The 24,293-nt window shown below is 37.5% G+C and overlaps 1 protein-coding gene across 4 annotated transcripts in view; it reads right to left on the minus strand.

The window, feature by feature from the left end:
* MEMO1 (mediator of cell motility 1) overlaps positions 1-24,293 on the minus strand; it is a 128,641-nt gene that overhangs the window by 101,186 nt on the left and 3,162 nt on the right. Inside the window, exon 1 of one of the 4 annotated variants that reach the window (XM_060645225.3) lies at positions 20,564-20,603. The exons of the other annotated variants lie outside the window; for them this stretch is intronic. Within the exon in view, the coding sequence (XP_060501208.1) occupies positions 20,564-20,588 (25 nt within the window). The 5' untranslated portion in view covers positions 20,589-20,603. Of the gene's footprint in view, positions 1-20,563; positions 20,604-24,293 lie in introns of those variants that run through there. 4 annotated transcript variants of the gene reach the window in all.

Below are 24,293 nucleotides of genomic sequence, written 5' to 3' on the forward strand. Positions count from 1 at the left end.
AGAAAGCAGATAGGTGACTGACAGCAGCTATAGGTAGGCAAGAATGGGGTGCAACTTAATAGCCTTAATAGGTTAACTGCTTAATAGATTTCTTCTGGGGTTATAAGAATGTTTTGAAACTCAATACAGCTGGTAGCTGCACAATATTGTGAATATAATAAATGCCGATGAAATGTACACTTTAGGAATGCCTGGGTGGCTCAGTAGATTAAGTGTCCGACTCTTGATTTCAGCTCAGGTCACAATCTCATGGTTTGTAAGATCAATCCCCATGTCAGGCTCTGCACTGACAGTGTGGAGCCTGCTTGGGATTCTCCCTCCCTCTCTCTCTGCTCCTCCCCCACTCACATTTTATCTCTCTTTCAAAATAAATTAAAAGAAAAAAGAAATGTACACTTTAAAATGGCTAACTTTATATTATGTGGATTTCACCCTGGTAAAAAGAAAAAAAAGACAATTTACACAAATCTCCAGTTGACAGTTCGTAAGCATGATAAAAATGAAAAATCATTATATCAGAAACTGTGAAACTTTCTCTCTTTCCCTCTGTCTCTAATCTTCTGTACCTGGTTTAACACCAAGGACATCCATAAAACATATTAACTTACTCTGTATTACTAAAATAGGGGCACTTTATTTACTTACTACATTTTTGCCTAATAATCAATGAAAGAGGTAGGTTAAAAAAAGAAGAAGAAGAAGAAAAGAAGCTAGGTCAGTTTATCACATCATTTGCAGTTAACAGTTGAAATAAATGAAAATTAGGGGCACCTGGGTTAGTCAGTCAGTTGAGCGTCTGACTCTTGATTCTGGCCCAGGTCATGATCTCAGTTCAGGAGCTCAAGCCCACCATCAGGCTCCATGCTAACAGTGCGGAGCCTGCTTGGGATTCTCTCTCTCCCTCTCTCTCTGCCCTTCTCTTGTACTCTCTCTCAAAATAAATAAACTAAATAAGAAAATATATGAAAATTATTTTCAATTAACATTATATTGGTTGGAATCATATTTTGTTTTTATATTCGAAACATGATTGTTTTAAAAAAAACATGTTATATATACCTAACAAGATGACTTAGTAAAGGATACTTCAGGTGTTACACACATTTCTTGGGACTCAAACTGACTCCTAAGTAAAAATTAAAGGGGCCCCTAGCTGGCTCAATCAGGGGAGCATGCAACGCTTGATCTCAGGGTCATGAGTTCAGGCCCCACGTTGGGTGTACATATTAGTTAAAAACAAAATCTTTTTTAAAAAATTTAAAACATGCACATGCATACAGTTTGTTTTCTCAGGGCTTCAACATCTTTGGAATATAGCACTTCAAACTGCAAAACGAAATAAACTTAGAAAACATCTATGGACGGACATAGAGTACCAAAATCTAAATCAACTCAAATTTGCATTTATAATGCTACACTAAACAATAAATCAATGGTCATGTGTAATAAAATAGGTAGTGAAACCATAAAAGTTCTCAGTGGTATATTGAATTTTTAAATATTAAATAAATTAATACCAGTTTGGCAAGTAGAATGACACCTAAATTATGCATTCTCCTGGGATAAAGCTCCTTTAACTAGACAAAGCTGGGATTTAGGGAAAATTCTCATCTCTAGATCTGTGTGACAGAGGAGTCAGCAGGCAACATACATAGAATAGGGTCTTACTGGCCCCGGTTAAGTGGAAGCCTACACTCGTCCTAAACCCATGCCCTGCCACCTAGACTCATGGAAGATGCCACCGAGATCTCAAGAAGATGCCACCGAGATCTCGAGAGTACTTGGCCAACGCATTGTTTAGTGGGCATCTAGAAAAAGGTAGTCTGTTCTAGTTTCTTTTCTTCCCCACTGCCCCCCACATGGGGGCAGAGTACTAGAAAACAAAGTATCTTTGCCTGGAAACAGTCTCTAGACAGACTGAAAGGAAGAGAAGGAAGCAAATGTACAGCAATGGTGAGCTGAGAAAGGAGTCTAGACTATAAACATATTTAAATATGGCAAAAATTAAAACTGCTGAAAATACTTAAATCCTCCTCAAACATTTCCCAAAAAAGATAATAGGAGAGAAAAAAAAATCTCTAATGTATCAATCCTTGGTTTTAATGTATTAAAAATGTGGGCAGTATCTAATACTAAATGTTTTTTTGTCACAGGAGAAACATTCATTCATGGTCCGCAATCAATACCATTTTATCCATGTGAATTTCCAAAGGTTGTGGAGAATGTCAATCCAGTAGCATAACAGACTACCTGTCTCAGAGAAAAAAAAAGTCTTGTGAACAGAGTCCTAGAACGAAAACATTGATTAGCTGTTCACACAGGGTTGTGCTAGTAGCTAGCTGCATGGTCATGTAATCTTGTGAACATAATAATAATAATAATTTTAAGGCTGAAAATAATGTGAAAATATATACATTATAAAGATGTAGTATCAGTGGTGACTAACTAGCCATGTTTCTAAAATGTACTAAAAAATTCGTGCCCCAACATTAAAAATATAAAGAGATAATTTAAAAAGAGCCCACAATGCCCAGAAAATTGTGTGGACTGCACTTACAAACTGCTTTCTTTTGACGTGGCCCATAAAATGTGAACAAGGTAAACTTAAGTTCCACCTAGACTCTTAATATAGCTAATTTCAATTGCTTTCAATAAATGTTTCTCCTGAAATCAGTGCTCCTCAACTAAACACTGAAGAGTAGAAAGATAAAGTGGCAAATGAGGAAGCAAATCCTCACAGAAAGTTTAAAATTTTTAAAGAGTTGAAAGTAAAAAAACACTAATGAAGAACATAAACAAGCTGAATTTAAAAGCTTTCTCTATGTACATTCCAAATTTAGAAAGAAATGTAAGCCAAATTTATAAAGAATGTTTTCAAATCAATATAAAGTATTCAGGAAAATTGTTTTGGGGGTACAGATAACTAAATATATCAAGTGTCAAAGGCAATATCCATTTCTAAAGACTGAAAATACTGGGGCACCTGGCTGGCTTAGTCAGTGAAGCGTGCAACTCTTGATCTCAGGGTCATGAGTTCAAGCCTCATGTTGGGTGTGGAGCCTACTAAAAACAGAAAAAGAAAGAAAAGAAAAGAAAAAAAACCTAAAAATATTAATTACTATGATCATATTCTTGCTATTTATACAGACTGACACATAACATACCTTTTTTTCTCTTTTAGAGCTCCAACCTTACATTTCTTCATGAAATTAAACACTAAAATCTTCCACAAGAATATAAATTTTTAGATTTTAAACTTAAGATTTATAATGAGATAAGATGAACAAAATGAAATGTTTATTTTAAAACATTATTGAGGCACCTGGGTGGCTCACTTAAGCGTTTGACTCTTGATTTCAGCTCAGGTTGTGATGCCAGGGTCGTGGGATCGAGCCCCACACTGCGCTCCACACTCAGCGTGGATCTTTAGATATTCTCTCTCCCCTTCTGCCTCTCTCTCTGTCTCTCACACACACACACGCGCGCGCACACACACACACACACACACACACTAAGATAAATAACAATAAAAATATTACTGACATTGCATATATGGCTTTTTACCATCTTTTCATTAGCAAGCAGTTATTGAGCTCTTTGTATGTATAAAACACAAACTACAAAAAGGTATCAATGACAGCCATTTCCATCAAGAGGTTTACCTAGCTGAGGAAATAGATAAATAAAACAAGGTAAGGTATATATACAGTGCCTAATGAGAGATTTAAGAGTTCAGATGAAGGAAAAATGCTGGGAAGAAAAATAAATTAACTTAGGTCTTAAAAGCTGAACCAGAAAAGCAGAAGATGGCAGAGTATTTCCAAACAGAAGGAAGCTCTGCACAAAAGCACAAACGTGGAAATGACCTTTCAGTTGCATGAAATAAAAGCTTGCATAGTTGAGAAAGGAAGAGCTAGAATAAGTAACCCCTTAAGCTGACATTAAGGAGTTTGCTTGGAGGGGTGCCTGGGTGGCTAGTTGGTTAAGCATGAGACTCTTTCTTGATCTCAGCTCAGTTTCTGATCTCACAGTTCGTGGGTTAGAGCCCTGTGTCGGGCTACACACTGTCAGTGCAGAGCCTGCTTGGGATTCTCTCTGTCTCTCTCTCCCTTAAAATAAATAAATAAACTTAAAAAAAAAAAAAAAAAAAAAGGAAGCTACTTGGAGACCCTAGGACAGAGGAGCCAGCTAAGCCACACGTGGATTCTTGCCCCACAGACACTGCGAGATATAAAAAAAAAAGTTTACTTGTATTCCATATAGACAATGGGTAACCAATGAAAGTTCTTATGCTTGAAAATGTGTTTTAATTACAAGACAGAATATTGAAACATGTGCACTATATAGTTTACACAACATGCAGGGATAAAAACTTTACATATTTGAGAATTTTTGTATTATTATCTTGCTTTTGTCGATTTACGCAATGAAGCTCCACAAAATAAAATGTTTTATAAGTTAAGTGATTCCCTAACTTCTTATTTTCAAATAAACATATATGTTTAATAGTCTAAGATATAAATTTATTAAAAGCCTTGTATGGGAATATGGAATGGTAGTTAAGAGCTCTGAGTGTGGATCGAGCTGGTGGGAACCCTAGCACAACGCTGTGACCTTGAATAACTGAAGCCTCAGCTTTTTCACTGGCTGTGATATTAAAAGAGAAATGCCAGTGCAGATGCCTCACACACAGTATAGATTTTTCCATACAGTAAAGACTCAATAAATGTCGGCCATAATCATTAAATAGAACCCAGCAGCCCCACCACATGGCTCATCTGAACTTGTGTCAGGGTTGTACTGATCTTCTACTTCCTAAAATTCTTAAACACTACCGCATAGTTAGTAAACACTTCCTGACCAACTGATATGTACAAACCAACCATTTATTACCATGTCAGATGGACAAACGGGTAAATAGACTGCATAGAAGTCTATAAAATACAAATTGTCTTAAGTCAGTTATTTAAAAATAACTTTTAAACTTAGGAAGAATTAAAAAATGATGATTAGAATACATTAATGTTAAAATTCATATTAGCAATGGAATTTTAAAAAATTCTAAGATTTTTTTATTTGTAAACCACTACTCTTCATTCAATGTTTATCATAAACATTTTAATGCCCAATCAGACTTTTTTCTGAGTTCTCCCGGCCACTTCAATTTCCCATTATAATTAGAATAAAACCCATTTAACCAGACCTACAAGAATCTATATGATGTAGTCCTAATCTCCTTCTCCAACATTCTTCACTATAATTCAGCCACTTATTCCCTCTTACTGGAAATCTCTCTCCCTGAGAATTTCATACCATTTTGGATTTCAATTTAATTTTTACTTCCACAGAAAGACTTCTTCTAATCTCTATCTATGGTAACTTCTCCCTTAGTCACTCGGTATTACCTCTTCACCGCAATCAAACGTAAAGACAAGTAGTACTAAGTACAGTAATAATACCTCATGACCCTTCCAACCTGGTCACAACTGACTGCTAAATCAGGAATGGGAGTCTGAACCCAAGAAGAGCCAACTGACAGGTTAGGCAACAGCCCATATGGTAACCTCAGAAATTGAAGAATTATATACAAAGCAGAAACGGAGACTAGATAAACTAATCTGTGTCCTACTGAACAGCTCCCTCCCTTCTATTCTCACAGTTTATGTTGGTCAGCCTCACCAACTGAGAAGTAAACCCTGAATCACCTGTAAAGCACTAGAGCAAAAAGGTATTCATCAGAATCACCTGGAAAGCTTTCAAAAAAAACCACACCAGAATCGACATTCCTAGGAGAGTCTTAAGTGACTCAACAGATTTGACATGTATCCATGAACAAAAAGTTCCTTAGTGGGAGCTGTGGGAATCAGCACTACATGCCAACAGACCCATGAGGAGTCTTGCCCACCCATGCATTGAGGAACAGGCCTACAGATCTCAGTTCTGGCTCCGGATCCTGCAGCGGTCCACAAACTTGCTCCAGTCCCTCTTGGCCACAGTATTAGAGCCCCTGGAGAAGATAGTCCTATGCAATCACCCACAGATGACAGAGTCTTTGTGGAAGTCTAGGAGCCCAGCAGCAAAATTCCAGCATACCACTGAAGCAAAAAAATAAGTAAATAAAAATTAAAAAGTCTAGGCACACTAGAGAGCGTAAGAGGAAGTCTGACTTTTCCCATGGCACTTGTAGCCCAAGGCAGCACAGCTCAGTACCAAAAGACCCTCCTCAGGGGCACAGGATTGGCTCAGTTAGTAGAGCATATGACTCTTAATCTCAGGGCCATGAGTTCAAGCTGCACAATGGGTGTGGAGCCTACTTAAAATTAAAAAGTGGGGCACCTGGGTGGCTCAGTCGGTTAGGCATCCAACTCTTGGTTTCAGCCCAGGTCATGATCTCACAGTTCATGGAATGGAGCCCCACACTGGGCTCTGCACTGACAACACTGTGCCTGCTTGGGATTCTCTCTCTTCCTCTCTGTTATTTCTCTGTGCATGTGCTAGCACACACTCTTTCCCATCCCCCCACTCCAAATAAATAAATAAACTTCAAAAGAAAAGTGGGGCACCGCACCTGAGTGGCTCAGTAGGTTAAGCATCTGTCTTCGGCTCAGGTCATGATCATAAACCTGACAGTTTGTGAGTTCAAGCCCCTGTCAGCACAGAGCCCAATTCAAAGCCTTTGTCTCTCTGTCTGTCTGTCTCTCTCTCTCTCTCTCTCTCTCTGTTCCTCCCCCACTCATTCTCTCTCTCAAAAATAAATAAAAATTTTTTTTAATTTTTTAAAGAAGAGTGCTGTAAAATTTTTAAGGTAAAAAAAAAAAGAAAAGCAAGAGAAACCTCCTCTGCTCGTGATTTCTCCCACAAGGGAAAATGAAAGGATGTGAATGATCCAGCTGTGCAGGATGCTGCCAGAGGTCCATTTCTCCACTGAGCATTATTCATAATAGCCAAGACATGGAAAAAGCCTTAAGTGTCCATCAAAGATGAATGGATAAAGAAAATGCAGTTATGTATACAATGGAATATTATTAAGCTATTAAAAAAGATGAAATCCTGCCATTTGTGTCAACATGGAGAAAATATGAGGTCACTATGCTAAGTGAAACAAGTCAGAAAGAGAAACAAATACTGTATGATCTCACTTATATGTGGAATCCAAAAACATCAAACTCATAGAGAGGAAAATAATGATTGCCAGGAGCTGGAAGGTGGTGGAAACAGGGAGAGGTTAGTCAAAAAGTACAAACTTCCAGTTATATGATGACTAGGTGCTGGGGATCTAATGCACAGCATGGTGACCACAGTTAACAACACTGTAATGTCTATTTGAAAGTTGCTAAGAGACTAAATCTTAAATGTTCTCACCACAAAAAGGAAATGGTAATTATGTGAGTTGACAGAGGTGTGAACTAACCCTTCTTTGGTAATATATCATGGAATCAAATCACATATACACCTTAAACTTACACAATGTTATATGTCAGTTACACCTCAATAAAGTTAAAAAAAGAATGTGTTTCTGAAAATTGAAAATATTGCATATATTTCCAAATCCCTAAAATAAAAGCTGTAACACTGAAAGTGGTAACTGATCTAAAATAAATGACTCCTTGGATGGTTATAAACAGCAAAGGTTTTATCTTATTCATTTACATATTTCCTACCAGAAATTATTGTTATTCCCTCTTATAAACCAGAAGCCCTAATCTGTATGTAACATTTCACGTAATCTAGTAGAACAAACTTATTCACATAAAGTCCTTAATTATTAATAAATATAGACATTATCTTTTCTATTAAGTTTAAGATATTTATTGAATAACCAGGGGTACCTGGGTGGCTCAGTTGGTTAAGCATCTGACTTCAGCTCAGGTCATGATCTCATGGTTTGTGGGTTCAAGCCCCATGTCAGGCTCTGACACAGATTCTGTGTCTCCTTCTCTCTCTGCCCCTCCCTGACTCATGCTCTGCCTCTCAAAATAAATAAAAATGTTAAAAAGATATATAGAGTAACCAAAATAATTTTCTTTCATATATTCTCTTCACCTCTTCATTAATTTATTTATTTAATGAAGTTTACAAAATTCCTATTTCATGTCAAGACTGTTTCTGACACTGAGGAGACAACAATAAGGAAAGGCAGGCAGGTCTATGTTCTCATGGAGCATGTATTCTAGAGAAAGGAGGCAGTCAGTAAATAGGTAAACAACAAAATAACTTGGAATTGTGATCAATGCTATGACACATAAACAGAACCATTATTTCATAGCCACTCTATGTCCAGTAGAGAAGACAGTTTAAAAAAGGGGGGGCAGGAAAGGCACCTTAAGTAGCTACCAACTGAATTGAGACGTAAAGAATATGAAGAGCCAAGAAAATACTTGGGGGCAGAAATTTCTAGAAAGAGAAAACAGCAAGCACAACGGCCCTGAGTAAAGACCTTACCATGTTAAAAGAATCCGGAAGGAAAAAGTACCAGTTTCATGAATCCTAGTGAACAAGGGGGAGAATGACAAAAGATAATGTAGGATAGTCAGGCATAGGCCAAATCATGCAGGCTATCCATAATCAGAGGCTTAAATACAAAAGAAATCACTGAAGCAGTAGAGTCACATCTGATTTACACGGCTTTTAAGTTCTAAAACATACTCTTGTAAAGTAAGCACACTACGAAATATAATTAAACACATAAATTAAAGCTAACTTTGTCATCCTGTATTTGGCAAGTTAGTATCAGACAAATAACAGAACAAGGTAGTCAGATTAATCATGTAATCATTCATAAAGCATTTAGTGAGCTCCTGTTATGTGCCAGATGCTACTTTGGGCACTAGAAATGCAAAGATGATAGTGGTGATGTCACCTTTCAGTCTGACCAGTAAATACAAAACTGAAAATGGTGGTAGCATCCACTCCGAGCAACCCAGTTTTCTTCCTAAAGTCTCAAAGCAGTGGTTCTCTATGCTCTGTATTAGAACCATCTTTAGTGTATGTAAAAATGCAGATATCTGGGCCCCACTTATCAGCAATCCTAATTCAACAGGTTTCCAATAATCCCTCACACTTTAAGAAACAGAGGTGAAGAAAGAAGTGTATCAAAATCACCTACAATTTATAAATTACATCCCCCCATTATCCTACTCAGAATCAGGCAAAAATGAGCCACTATAATTAGTGGAAGGAGTATATTATAGTACAGGGTATGTTAGGGGCGGTGGGGGCGGGGGGGGGGGGGGAGACAGGAAGAAAAGACAGTAAGATTGACAGTCGCTACAATAGACAAATCTTGAGGGCTTGTTTGTTTTTGGTGAGGGCTTAATACAATTGCAAAGGAAGAAGTGAGGATTTCTACACACCAGCAGTTCTCAGAGTAATATTTCCAGATTCCTGGGGATCCCCAAGACCCTTTCAGAAGGTCCACTAAGTTAAAATTATTTTCATAATAATACTAAAAGACTGTTTCTTTCACTGTATTGGTATTTACTTTGATAGTTGAAAAGTAACTAGGTCAAACTGCTGGGATCTTAATAGCAATAGCACTAAACAATATTAGCAGTTATTACAGTCTTCACCACCACACACTTACCAAACTTCAAAAAAAAGAAAAAGCCAGTTTCTTTTAAGAATGTCTTTGATGTAGCTATAGCTGTAAATATTACAAATTTTATTAAATTTCAAGCCTGGAGTATACACTTTTCAATATTCTGTGTGCTGACATGGGAAGTATGACAGTTGTCTCAAGGGAAAGCACTTACATGACTGAGTTGCAAGCTGACCTAGCCACTTTTTTATGGAACACCGTTTTTCTTGAAACAATGACTGACAAATACTGGTTACTTAATCTTGAGTATTTAGCAGATATTTCCTTGAAAATCAACAGTGAGCCTATCACATCAAAAAACATACCTGTCAATGTATATTGCTGAGTATAAAATCCAAGCTTTGAGAAAACTGAAATTTTGCAAAACTTGTTTCTACCATTAAGGGCTTAAAACCTTCCAAAGTCAAACAGGATTTTCTGACAATAATGGTGATATTAACAAACGTGATTCTTTAACAATGACTGATAAAATGTGTAAACATTTGGAAGATCTATATAACCCAAGGAACAAATACTTTCCATATGACTAATACACGGTGTTACAAGAATTCTGCAAGGATGAAAGATCCACTTCAAGTGGAGGATAGACTGATATTAATGAAAACAGTATGAAAACTTCATTGCTAAGATTTCAAATTCCAGATTGGAGTTAATCTCTCTTCTTCTTCTTTTTTTTTAATGTGTATTTATTTATTTTGAGAGTGAGAGAACATGCGTGCAAGCAGGAAAGGGGCACAGAAAGAGGGAGAGAGAATCTGCTGACATCACAGAGCCTGACGGGGCGGGGGGCTCGAACTCATGAACTGTGTGAGATCATGACCTGAGTCTAAATCAAGTCAGATGCTTAACCAACTAAGCCACCCAGGCAACCCTGGAATTAATTTTTCTAAAAGTGCTTTTAGAAGTAGACCATCTTGATGTTGTTGTTGACAGTCTCACAGGTATATTGCATTTGTGTCATTCATCATATGTCAACTATATTTCAATAAAACAATTTTTAAAAAACTACAACTTTAGGGGCACCTGGGTCAGTTAAACATCCAACTTCAGCTCAGGTCATGATCTCCTGGTTCATGAGTTTGAGCCCTGCGTTGGCTCAGTGCTGACAGCTCACTCGGAGCCTGGAGCCCATTTCCAATTCTATCTTTTCCTCTCTCTCTGTACCCCGCCCCCACCCGCTCATGCTCTGTCTCTCAAAAATAAACAAACATTAAAAAAAAAATTTAGTTTTAGTATAGCATCAGAGTAGGATATCCACAATCATCTGAATAGTTCACTAAAATATTCTGCCCTTTTTCCAATTTCATATTTGTATGAAGCCAGATTTTCTTGATATGCTTCAGATAAAACAACATGTCACAACAAAATGAATGCAGTAACAGATATGAGAAGCCAGTTGTTTTCCATTAAACTAGACATTGAAAATATGTGCAAAAATGTAACAAGTGCTAATTTCTCATATTTTCCTTGTTTTGGAAAATAAAGTTATTTTCATTAAAAATGCTATTCATATTAACATGCAATGGGTTTTTATTATTTTTTAAATAAATTACACATATATTTTAAGTTTCTCAGTTTTAGTTTCTAATGACAGATATTGATAGATTAATTCACATGCCAAAAAAAGTGCTTTGGCGTTATCAATCATTTTAAGGAGTATAAAGGGACTCTGAGACTGAAAAGTTTCAAAATAACTGCTAGAGATCTAATGATACTTTATGTAGCTATTCAATTCTGTATCACCTTACTGAATGCATCATAACTATCTTCCTTTGAAGAACCAGAATAAGCAATAACCAAAAAAGGGAATGTGATAGGTAGAATAATGACTATTGGTGTTATAACACAGAAAGACCTTCAAATACTGAATTTGTTAAGTACAAAAGTATAAAAGAATTATACAATACAGTATACTACCATTTGCTGAAAAGGTGTAGGAAATGATGACATATTCATATGTGCTTGTATATGCGTAACAAAACAATGGACAGACATGCAAGGAATTGATAAAAGCACACACCTACAAGGAAGGGGGAATATGAAATTTACAAAGGTGGTATAGGAATGAGCTTCTCAATTCTTTAATTTTTAAAACACATGAATGTATTCACAGTATTTTTAAATTTATAACTTAATTTAATTTAAAAGAAAATAATACTGGGGGTGCCTGGGTGGCTCAGTCAGTTAAGCGTTCGACTTTCACTCAAGTCGTAATCTCAAGGTTCATGGGTTGGAGCACCGTGTCGGGCTCTGTGCTGTCAGCCCAGAGCCTGGAGCCTACTCTTGATTCTAGGTCTCCCTCTCTTTCTGCCTCTTCCCTGCTCATGCTTTGTCTCTCTCTCTCAAAAATAACCATTAAAAAAATTAATTTAAAAGAAAATAACTCTAAACCAATATTAAGTATAATTCACATGTATTTTCAATTTCTAGGTTGCCCTGATATCAGGAAAAAAATAAAAAATAAAAAGTTACTTTTTTTTTTAATTTTTTTAATGTTTTTATATTGGGCTCAATGCTATCAGCACAGGGCCTGCTTCAGATCCTCTGTCCCAGTCTCTCTGCCCCTCCCCCCATTCGCATGCACACATGTACCCACTCTCTCTCAAAAATAAATTTTAGAGGCGCCTGGGTGGCTCAGTCGGTTGAGCATCCCACTTCAGCTCAGGTCATGATCTTGCGGTCTGTGAGTTCGAACCCCGTGTTGGATTCTGGGCTGACAGCTCAGAGCCTGAAGCCTGCTTCAGATTCTGTCTCCCTGTCTCTCTGCCCCTCCCCCGCTCATGCTCTGTTTGTCTGTCTCTCTCTCTCTCTCTGTCAAAAATAAATAAACATTAAAAAAAATTTTTTAATTAAAAAATAAATTAATTTAAAAAAATTTTTTTAAGAAAATATTCAGATGAGGGGAACGTGGGTGGCTCAGAATCAGTCAGTTAAGACTCCAGCTCACAATCGTGGCTTAGGTCATGATCTCTTAGTTTGTGAGATTGAGCCCCAGGTTAGGCTCTGTGCTGACAGCATACAGCTTGCTTGGGATTCTGTCTCCCTGTCTCTCTCTCTCAAACTCAAAACAAATAAACTTAAAAAAGAAAAGGTAGGGGCGCCTGGGTGGCTCAGTCGGTTAAGCAGCCGACTTCGGCTCAGGTCATGATCTCGCGGTCCGTGAGTTCGAGCCCCGCGTCGGGCTCTGTGCTGACAGCTCAGAGCCTGGAGCCTGTTTCAGATTCTGTGTCTCCCTCTCTCTGACCCTCCCCTGTTCATGCTCTGTCTCTCTCTGTCTCAAAAATAAATAAACGTTAAAAAAAAAAATTAAAAAAAAAAAAAAAAAAGAAAAGGTAATATTCAGGTGAAATTAGCAGTTATTTCATTAACTTTTTTGTACTTAAAAGATGTCACTGATGGAATTGAAAGCAAATTTAGATATTGCACAACACAAAAAAAAAAAAAAAAAAAATCAGTGAACTTAAAAGAAATTATCCAAAAGGAAGCACAGAGAGAAAGAAGAAAAAAATTCTGAATTAACTATAGGGCAATACCAAGCTATTTAGCATACTTTTAATTGGAGTCCAGAAAACAAAGGGGGTAAAAAGAAAAAATATTTGCGGTAATAATGATTATGACAAGTATTTTTCTAAATCTGCTGCTAACTATAACCCACAGATCCAAGAAACTTAGTGAATCCCAAAAAAGGATAAACTCAGATCACTCAAAGGCACATGATGATAAAATAGCAGGAAAATGGTAATAAGTTTAAAAAAAAAAAAAAAAGCTTAACACAACCATAGGAAAACAAAAAAAAAAACCAACACTGTATTGAGAGAAACAAATACTTTTTTAAAAAATCACAGAATTCTCAGAAGCCGTGCAAGCCGAAATTCAATAAAACATTTATAAAGTGCCAAAAGAAGTAATGTCAACACACCTACTGAATTCTATATTTACCAAACCACCTATCAAAAATGGGGTAAAAAAGCTACAGTAATCAAAACAGTGCGGTAATGGAATAGGAAAGATAGACATAGAGACCAATGGACTAGAACTGAGTCCAGAAATAAACCCAAACATCTATAATCAATTGATTTGAACATTCAACAGAGAAAGAATAGTCTCTTCAACAAATGGTGGTGAGACAACTGGACATCCACATGCAAAAGAATAAAGTTGAACCCAAACCCACCCCATATACAAAACTTAACTCAAAATGAATCAACAACCTAAGTGTAAAAGCTAAAACTATAAACTATATAAAACTATATAAACTTATTTCTCAGAAGAAACTGCAGAAGCAAATCTTCATGATCTTAGGTTTGTCAATGGTTGCTTATACATCACCAAAGCACAAGTAACAAAAGAAAAATAAATAAATGAATGAATAAATAAATCTGAATTTCATCAGAATTAAAGTTTTTGTGCATGAAAAGATACTATCATGAAAGGAAAAGACCATCTATAGAATGGGAGAAAATACTTATAACTCATATGTCTGATAAAGGATTAATTTCCAGAATATCCAATGAATTCTTTTAATTTCATAAAACGAAACAAACCAATCTAAAAATAGGAGAAAGACCTGAGTAGACATTTCTCCAAAGATAATCTACAAATGGCCAATGAGCACATGAAAACATGTTCCATATCATTAGTCATTAGGATGGCTATTATCAAAGAAAAAAAGGGGGGGAAGAACAAGTGTTGGCAAGGATGTGAAGGAAGTAGAGCCCCTGTACATTGCTAGTAGGCATGAAGAATAGTGTGGCTGCTGTGGATATCAGTTTGCTAATTCCTCAAAGAGTTAAATATGGAATTACCCTATGACCCAGCAATTCTACTCCTAGACAGATACCCAAAACAGCTGAAAGCAGGGACTCAAGCAGATACCTGCACACCAACATTCACAGGACTATTAATTCACAAAGCCAAAAGGTACAAACAACCCAACTCTGCATCAACAGATGAATGAATACAATATGGTTTATACATACAATGGATATTATTCAGCCTTGAAATGAAATGAAATTCTGACACATACTAATTTGGATACGGATGAACCTTGAAAACATATTAAGTAAAGAAAGTCACACAAAAAAGGACAAATATTTTATGAGTCCACTTAACCTAGACACCTAGGATAGGCAAATTCATAGATAAAGAAAGTAAAATGGTGGTTGCCAGGAGATGAGAAGAGGAATCAATAGGAAGTTAGTATTTAAGGAGTACAGACTTTCAGTTGGGGAAACCATTGGTGATGGCTGCAAATTATATTAATGTACTTAAATGCCACAGAAGTGTACACTTAGAAATTGGTAAAATAGCAAATTTCATGCTATGTGTATTTTACCACAATAAAAAAAAAAAAAAGGGTCTTCGTATACCTAGGGCCTTGCTAGTTTATGCTAACAATATGATTTGTCGTAAATTCCTGTTTTTGTTTTCCTGATACCATGGGCCACACTGTATCACTATGAGCTCTGCAAAAGACAGGAGAGCTGGAGACTGATTAGTTAAGGTCAGTCACAAGAGTGCTCTATGCCTATAAGACTGACACCCCCAATAAAATAAAAACCTGGGATACCACGGCCCAAATGGGCTTCCCTGGCGGTCAAGACTTCACACTTGTTGTCAAATCATTGATGAGAGAATTTAACACTGTCAGAGCAACTGCACTGAGAGAGGACACACTGATACCTGATTTGTCCTGTACTCCACTATATTCACCTTTCCCTTTCTGTGATTTTCATCTGTATCCTTTCTCTGTAATAAACTGTACCTGTAAGTATAACAGCTTTTCTGAGTTCTAGGAGTCCTTCTAAGGGCTCATCAAACCTGAAGGTAGTCTCAGTGACCCCTGACACCGATGAAAAAGCATGTACCATACAAATATTACCTATGAGAAAGCTGGACTGGCTTTATTAATATAAAACAAGGAACACTTCAGAACAAAAAATATTACCAGATATAAAGAGGAACATACATAATAATAGTTAGTTCAAGAAAACATAATCCCAAACATGTACATTAAATAAGATATTTAAAATACATGAATCAACAAATCAACAAAACTAAAAGGAACAATACACAAACCCAGAATTATAGTTGGGAATTTCAATACTGCTCTCAGGAACTAACATAAATAATAAAATAAGGAAAATCAATAGGAATGTAGAAGACTTAAATACAATAACCCAACTTAACCTAATTAACATTTAGAAAGCATTCCACCCCACAACTACAGAAAACATACATTATTTTCAAATGAACACAGAACATTCACCAAGACAGACCATGTAATGAGCCATAAAACAAGTCTATTGTTACTTATCTGGGCCCAAGGGAGAAAAACAGATGCAACATTTCCTAAACTTATTTGACCATAAAGCCTTTCTGCAAAGGCATCTCCAGGGACTACTGTTTCTCATCACACTTTGAGAAAAGCTATCCCACCCATTTTCACCCCTTCCTATTTCTACTCCTAGTTGTGACTAGCAAAATAAGGGAATTAGTAAAAATATCCTTTCCTTGGCTACTCTGCCCGAACTAGCCAATCTTGGGAAGTACCTGCAAAAGTCCTAAGGCAGGAATAAGCTTGACATATTTGGGAAACAGTAAGAGGGCCAGAATGGTTGGAACAGCATAAAGAATAAGTGGTAGGAGATGAAATCAGAAAGTTGAGCAGAGGTCAGAGCATGTTAAGACCTTCTAAGCCTCAGTAAGAATTATGAATGTGATTTTAAGTATGAGGGGAGGGTTCTGAAAAATGACTATTATCTCATTCACATATTTAGAAGATACCTCTCTCTCGCTCTGTCTCTCTGTCTCTCTCTCTCTCTCTGTTGTGTAAAGAACAGAATGGAAAGTAGGCAACAAGTTGAGAAGCTCTGGCAATAGCATAAACGATGTCGAAGAGCAGAGCAGCCTAGACAAGACTGAAATGTGTATGTCAAAGAAAAAACTCCAAGGCAAATCTATATTAACTGCACTGAGATGTCTTCAAGCATTTTCTTTTTTTTTTTTTTTAAGTTTTTTTTTTTTTACGTTTATTTATTTTTGAGACAGAGAGAGACAGAGCATGAATGGGGGAGGGTCAGAGAGAGGGAGACACAGAATTGAAACAGGCTCCGGGCTCTGAGCTGTCAGCACAGGGGCCCGATGCGGGGCTCGAACTCACGGACCGCGAGATCGTGACCTGAGCCGAAGTCGGCGCTCAACCGACTGAGCCACCCAGGCGCGCCTTCAAGCATTTTCTTTACTTGGGTCCTGGGCTATCTCATTCTCCACCTAATGAGATGCTCAGTTGGTCTTCCTTACATGATCTCCTTAACCTACCCAACCTCTTCAGGTTGGAATCGTTTTAAGGCTTAGTCATGAACCTCTTTGGCCTAGCTATTCCCATTCTTGTGATTTCACCAGACACTTGGCTTTAAATACCATCTATATAATGATAATTCCCAATTTTACATCTCCAGTCTAGGCCTCTCCCCTAAAGTCTAGGCTCATGTACCCACGTGACTTACAGTAAGTACCTCAAAATTTAACAAACCAAAATAGAGCTCCTAACCTTCCTCTACCAATTTTTTTTTTTTTCTCATAAGTCTTCCCTACCTCAGGTGGTAGCAACTCCATTACTGCAATTTCTAACAGATAAACCTTAAGAAATATCCGTGACTGGAGCGCCTGGGTGGCTCAGCCGGTTAAGTGGCCGACTTTGGCTCAGGCCATGATCTCATGGTTTGTGAGTTTGAGCCCTACATCGGGCTCTGTGCTGACAGCTCAGAGTCTGGAGTCTGCTTCAGATTCTCTGTCTCCCTCTCTCTCTGCCCCTCCCCCACTCACACTCTGTATCGCTGTCTCTCAAAAAAAATGAATAAACATTTTAAAAATTAAAAAAAAAAAAAGAAAGAAAGAAATACCTGTGACTTATTTCTCTCATACCCCACTTCCAAGTATGGCAGCAAATCCCGTCAGCTCTACCTTCAAAATATATCCAGTAACCAATCACTCTGACCTGCCTCCACTGCTATTATTACTCAATGCCAGCCTTTATCATCTCTTACTTGGATTAGTGCTTACTCGTAACTGGTCTCTCTGGTTCTGCCCTTGCCACCGGCTTCACCACTCCCTGACACTCAATACAGCGTCAAGTGATTCTAGTAAATCTAAATGGAGCATGTCATCAACTGCTCAAAACCTTCCAACAGCTGTCTCACTCAAGAAAAGTCCTTACAATGGTCTTCAAGACCTATCTGACCAAAGCACCTCTGTGCCTCTGCTCCAGCCATTTACTTTTAACCTCATATCACACTACTCTATCCATGTCACTTCATACCAGTTGCAATGGCCTCCTTGCTGTTTCTCCAATACTCCAAGCCAGCTTTAGCTTCAGGACCTCTGAACTTGACGTACCTTCAGCCTAAAATTATCTTGGCCTCTAGCGGCGCCCGGGTGGCTCAGTCGGTTAAGAGTCTCATGCTTTCAGCTCAGGTCATGTGAGTTTTGTGAGTTTGAGCCCCATGTCAGGCTCTGCACTGTGTGGAGCCTGCCTGGGATTCTCTCTTTCTCCATCTCTCTCTGCCTCTCCCCCACTCATGCTGCCTTTGTCTCTCAAAAATAAATAAACTTAAAAAATTATCTTGGCCTCTAAAATTACCTACAATGCAAGGCTTGCTCTCTCTCCTTTACTTCAAGTCTTCACTCAAAGTCATTCAAATGAAGTCTTCCCTTTCAATGTTATTTAAAATTGCAAACTTCCCTCCGATTCTTAAACATTTTTATGCACCAGCAGCTCTGATTTGCTTTATAATTCTCCATAGCACTTTCCCATGTCTAATATACTATATATTTTACTTACTTACCTTATTTATTGTCTATCTCCTCCAAACAGAATATACACTCTAGGGATTTTTGTTTGTTTCATCTCCTGCTACACTACTAGTCCCTAGAGCAGTACCCTTCACACAGAGCTCAATTTATTCAATATTGAATCACTGAATGTTAAACAAAGCCTCTCCAGAAGTATCAAGTTTTGTTCGGCCTGATTCAAATTCTGGGACCAGCCTAATTAAAATAAACCAATTCCTTTACCAGTATTTATTTTCTATGAATAATATTCAATATTCATAAGTGTTTCTAGTCACACTTTTATTATTTTATAATCTAAAACATTTATTTAACAATTATAGAGATGCTTACTGACTCCAAATAATTCCACTTCTCTCTTACTCCAGCAGCACTACAAACAAAAAACAGTAGCCTTCAGCCAGAAGTCCTGTGTTCAAATCCTAGTTCGCCGTTTACCAGTAGTATGACTCAGGCAATTTAGCATCCTCCAAGTCTTAGTTTCTCATCAATAAGAGAGGAAGGAGGGGGTGGATTAAAGCCTGCCTGCCTTACCTATCCTATACCTAATCACAGGATTATTGTGAAAATCAAAAATGTATGAGAAAATGCCTTATAAACCATAAGATATACACAAGTGTGAGTTAAATGTCAATAGTTGAGAAAAAACCTGAAGAGCAGAAAACTTCAATGTTTGGAGCAGCATATCTCACCATATCTCCTTGCAGTCAGACTGGCTGCCTGCAATCAGACTCCTCCACTTAAATATACCTTAAACAAGTTATTCAACCTCTCTGAGTCATTATTTCCACATCCATAAATGGAGACAATACCAACCTTGTAGTGTCCTTGAGGATTACAGATTATATACAAATATAGGAAACGTACCCATGGAATATGTTTAATGAAGGACATTTTTGCTATCATCCTGGTCTTTCAAATGGACAAAAATCCAAAAGGAGATAACTACAAACTATACCATGGAGGTAAGAAAGATGACTTTGACTTGGAAAATACATGAGAAAAAACAAGAAGGAAAGTGAGAAAGAGCCAGTGGTAATCAAACAAAACTTTAACAGTTTGCCTATTAAATTTGTTCTTTCCTTCTTGCCTTTTTCCAAGTAAAACAGCAGGATGAAATGCAAAGAAAAATCAGCATACAGAACACTGTATCTAATAACCTAAAAAGTTAATTTTAAGACTAAATATTATACATATAATCTCTTTACTTCAAAGGAGAATATCTTTATTAGACAGTTTTTCAATTTCTCACACACCGAGATGTATTTTGACACTCTAAACTCAAGGCACATGTCAAAAAAGTAAAACAATTGCAGTTTTCCAACCACAGCTCCCTGACAAAATTTTATTAAAAGTTTAGAAATATGGCAAAATGAGGGGCGCCTGGGTGGCGCAGTCGGTTAAGCGTCCGACTTCAGCCAGGTCACGATCTCGCGGTCTGTGAGTTCGAGCCCCGCGTCGGGCTCTGGGCTGATGGCTCGGAGCCTGGAGTCTGTTTCCGATTCTGTGTCTCCCTCTCTCTCTGCCCCTCCCCTGTTCATGCTCTGTCTCACTCTGTCCCAAAAATAAATAAAAAACGTTGAAAAAAAAAAATTTAAAAAAAAAAAAAAAGAAATATGGCAAAATGAATAAAACAACTCAAAAAGTAAAACTGCAATTAAGACATATATCATACAGGGGTGCCCAGGTGGCTCAGTCAGTTAAGTGTCCAACTTGAGCTCAGATCATGATCTCACAGTTCATGGGTTTGAGCCCCATGTCAGGTTCTGTGCTGACAGCATGGAGCCTGCTTCAGATTCTGTCTCTCTCTCTCTCTCTCTCTCTCTCTCTCTCTCTGTGCCTTCCCCCATACTCACACACACATGCTCTCTTTCTCTCTCTCAAAAATAAGCATTAAAAAAAAATTTTTTTTTAAGATATATATCATACAAACACTTCAAGAATGTTTTCTGAAATCATCAGACTTTGCTATATTTCCTTGATTCCAGGACATCAGTAATTATGAGATGAACCATCAATATAACAACCATTTTTGGGGACAGGGTAGGGGGGAAAGGCCCCACATTAAATATACATTTAGACATACCAATTTCAAAAAACATTTAAACAGGGCACCTGGGTGGTTCAGTCGGTTAAGCATCCAACTTCAGCTCAGGTCATGATCTCACAGTCCATGAGTTAGAGCCCTGTGTTGGGCTCTGTGCTGACAGCTCAGAGCCTGGAGCCTGCTTCAGATTCTGTGTCTCCCTCTCTCTGCCCCTCCCCTGCTCATGCTCTGTCTCTGTCTGTCTCAAAAATAAATAAAAACATTTAAAAAAAATTTTTTTTAAACATTAAAACATAATGTATCCTTCTGGAATGCTGACAACATTCTATTTCTTGATATAACAGGCTGGTTACATAGAGTATGTTAAATCTGAATATTCATCAAAGTGTACACTTGAATACTTTTTCTGTATCTACATTTAGTTCAACAAAAAAAATTTATGTAATATACCTACTTCATACACATACAGCTATCAACCAGATGAATTATTGATATAAATATGAAAGGTAAAAAGATAAAGCTTTTAGGGGTGCCAGTGTGGCTCAGTCAGTCTGTTGGGTGGCTAACATCAGCTCAGGTCATGATCTCACCATTGGTGAGTTCGAGCCCCGCATCGGGCTCTGTGCCGAAGGCTCAGAGCCTGGAGCCTGCTTTGGATTCATTCTCTCTCCTCTCCTCTCTCTCTCTCCCTCTCTCTCTCTCTCTCTCTCTCTCTCTCTGCCCCTCCCCTGCTCATGCTCTGTCTCTCTCCCTCTCAAAAATAAATAAACATTTAAAAAATTAAAAAAAAAAAAAGATAAAGCTTTTGAAAGAAAACATGGGGGGTGGGGGACAGTGCCTGGGTGGCTCAGTTGATTATGAATCTGATTTTTTTATTTCAACTCTTGATTCCAGCTCAGGTCATGGATCTCATGACCTCCTCTGTGCTATCAGCCAGGAGCCTGCTTGGGATATTCTCTCTCCCCCTCTCTCTGCTCCTCCCCTGCTCGTTCTCTCTCTCTCTCTCTCCCTCTCCCTCTCCCTCTCCCTCTCTCTCTCAAAATAAATAAATATTTAAAAATAAAAATTAAAAATTAAACATAGGAAAGTAGTTTCATAACAATGACATAGGCAGAGATTTCACAAATGGAAATTAAAAAGCACTAACCAATTGACAGACTAGACTTCTTTAAAATTAAGCACTTTGATTCACCAGGACAAAATTAAGCACTTTGATTCACCAGGACACCAAGATCCTGGAAGGGCTAGCTACAGAGTAAAAAATACCTGCAATATATAAATCTAACAAGACTATAACCACAATATGTATAGAACTACAAATCAATATGAAAAAAGTAAACAACCTAATAGAAAAAGACCCAAAGACTTTGTAACAGATACTTCACAAAAGCAGAAATCCAAATGGCCAATATCATAGGGTCCCTAATATAAAAAGGTGTTCAACTTTATTAGTCATCAGGAAAATAAAATTAAAACTACAATGCAATACCACTACCTACCAATCCAGAATAAGTAAAAATAAAAAGACTGACAATAATAAGTGTTGACAAAGATACAGAACAACTAGAACTCATACACTGGTGGTGGGAGCATAAATTCGTAAAACCACTTTCCAAAGCTTTAGCAGAATCTACTAAAAATGAGCATACCATAATCATGACTTAACAATTCCACTGTAGGGGTGCCTGGGTAGATCAATCGGTTAAGCAGCCAACTCTTAATTTCAGATCAGGTCATGATCTCATGGTTTGTGGGATCGAGCCCTGAATCAGACCCCTCATTGAGCGTGGAGTCAGCTTGGGATTCTCTCTCTCTGCCCCTTTCCAACTTGCCGTGTAATGCGCTCGCGCGCGCTCGCTCTCTCTCTCTCTCAAAATAAATTAAAAAAAAAAAAAACTTTTTTTTACCAGAAAAAAAAGTACAACTATGTTCACTGCACCAAATAATCCAATGTCCACCAACAGGAGAATGAATAAACTGTGGTATACTCACATAACAGAATAAAGCAAGAAGAAAAAACAAATTACAACACAACAGGGGTTAATCTCATAAATATAATATTCTGAGCAAAAGAAGCTCAAATAAGATATACTTTATGATCCTACTTTATATAGAGTTCAAAAACAAGCAAAACTTTTCTAGTGTTAGAATACAAAGAACACAGCAGGGGTTGGGGATTCCAACACTGATATGTTTCTTTAGCTGGGTACTGATTACACGAATGTGCTTATAATGTGAAAATTCATCTAGTCATATTTTCTAAAGGCATGTTACACTTCTTTAAAAGTCTTGTATAAAATGAGGTCCCCAACTGGTGAAAGGATTTCTAATCCTTTCCCACCACCAACATTCTTCATTGGTAGTACACTCAGAGATTTAACTAGCAATGATCTTATATCACGCTGCTGTTCTTCAGGATTTAAACAATCAAGATCTTTGTCCATATTTACTATATGTGAAGCACTTTAACATTCATTCATTCAAATACTTACTAAATACCTACTAAGTATAAAATCTGTTCTGAGTACTCAGGGTACAAAAAATGAGTAAGATATTGCTCCTAGCTTCAAGCAATTCCTAACGTTACGGAAGACCACACATACAGAGAACCAGGTAAATGTATAAAGCTAAGCACGGGACGTTATGAGAGTACAAAGGAACATCAAAAACAGCCAGGAAGAGGCAAGGCAACAGGATAGGCTTCTTGGAGGTATGAACACCTGAGTCTTTAAAAGAGTAGGAATTATCCTGGCAAAGTGCATTCCATCAGACAAACAGCTTGAGTAAAAAAGCACAATGTATTTAAAGAAACAATTAGAGCTGCTACATGTTGCTTTAAGGGGTGGTAAAAGCAAGGACTGGGATGGGGTAGAAGGGAGTGGCCAAAAAGGAGGATGCCAAGTCATGAAGAAACAGACCTTTTCCAACAAGCAAGATGGTCAGTGAGATTTATGTAAAGGAATTATGTGGTCAGAAGATTATTCAGGGAGCTACGTGGAGGATGGACTTAAGGAGGATAAGACTGGCAGAAAGAAGGCCAGTTAGGAGGCAGTTATAACTGTCTTGATATAAGACAGTAAGAGCCTGAAATAATGAAATAAAAGCTATAAGAGAAAATATAGAGTACAGATACATTATGCTGCTGGTCTAGAGATCACACTTTGAGAACCACTAACCTACACTAGAAGCATATTTTTACTGTAAAATACTGGCATATTTTTCTGTAAAGGGCCTAAATATTTTAGGTTTTACAGGCCACGCAGACAGTTTCTACTGCGCTTTTTGGTTTATGCTTGTTTTTTAAACCCTTTGAAAATTGAAAACCATTCTTAGTTAGTGGACTTTACCAAAAAAAAAAAAAAAAAAAAAAAGACCGCAGGCTGGATCTGGGCTGTGGGCATAGTTTGCTGATCCCTGCTATACGCAGGTAAAGAACTGAGGGTTAACCTTCCTATGAGATTAATTTTCCTAAAATGCTACTCACATATTAGCTCCCTACTCAGAAACTTCTCCCTTGGTTCTGACTGCCTACTGAATAAGTCAAATCACTATTATGCATAGCATTCACAGGCATCTATACTGTAGCACCAACCTACTTACTATTCCAGGCTCAAGAACTACACCCAAGTGTGAACCTTCCATTCTTATTAAATTGATCTATTCACATTATTTGTCTCTGTATTTTGTGGTGTTCCCCAATGTTCTTTTCTCCTCTCCAAACCCACCTAAATACCATTCCTTCAAAGCACAATTCAAATCCTACCTTAAAGTGATTCCACAATCCTCAGAACTCCTATA

Source organism: Panthera onca, chromosome A3 (assembly GCF_046562875.1).
Source record: "Panthera onca isolate mPanOnc1 chromosome A3, mPanOnc1 haplotype 2, whole genome shotgun sequence".
NCBI lineage: Eukaryota > Metazoa > Chordata > Mammalia > Carnivora > Felidae > Panthera > Panthera onca.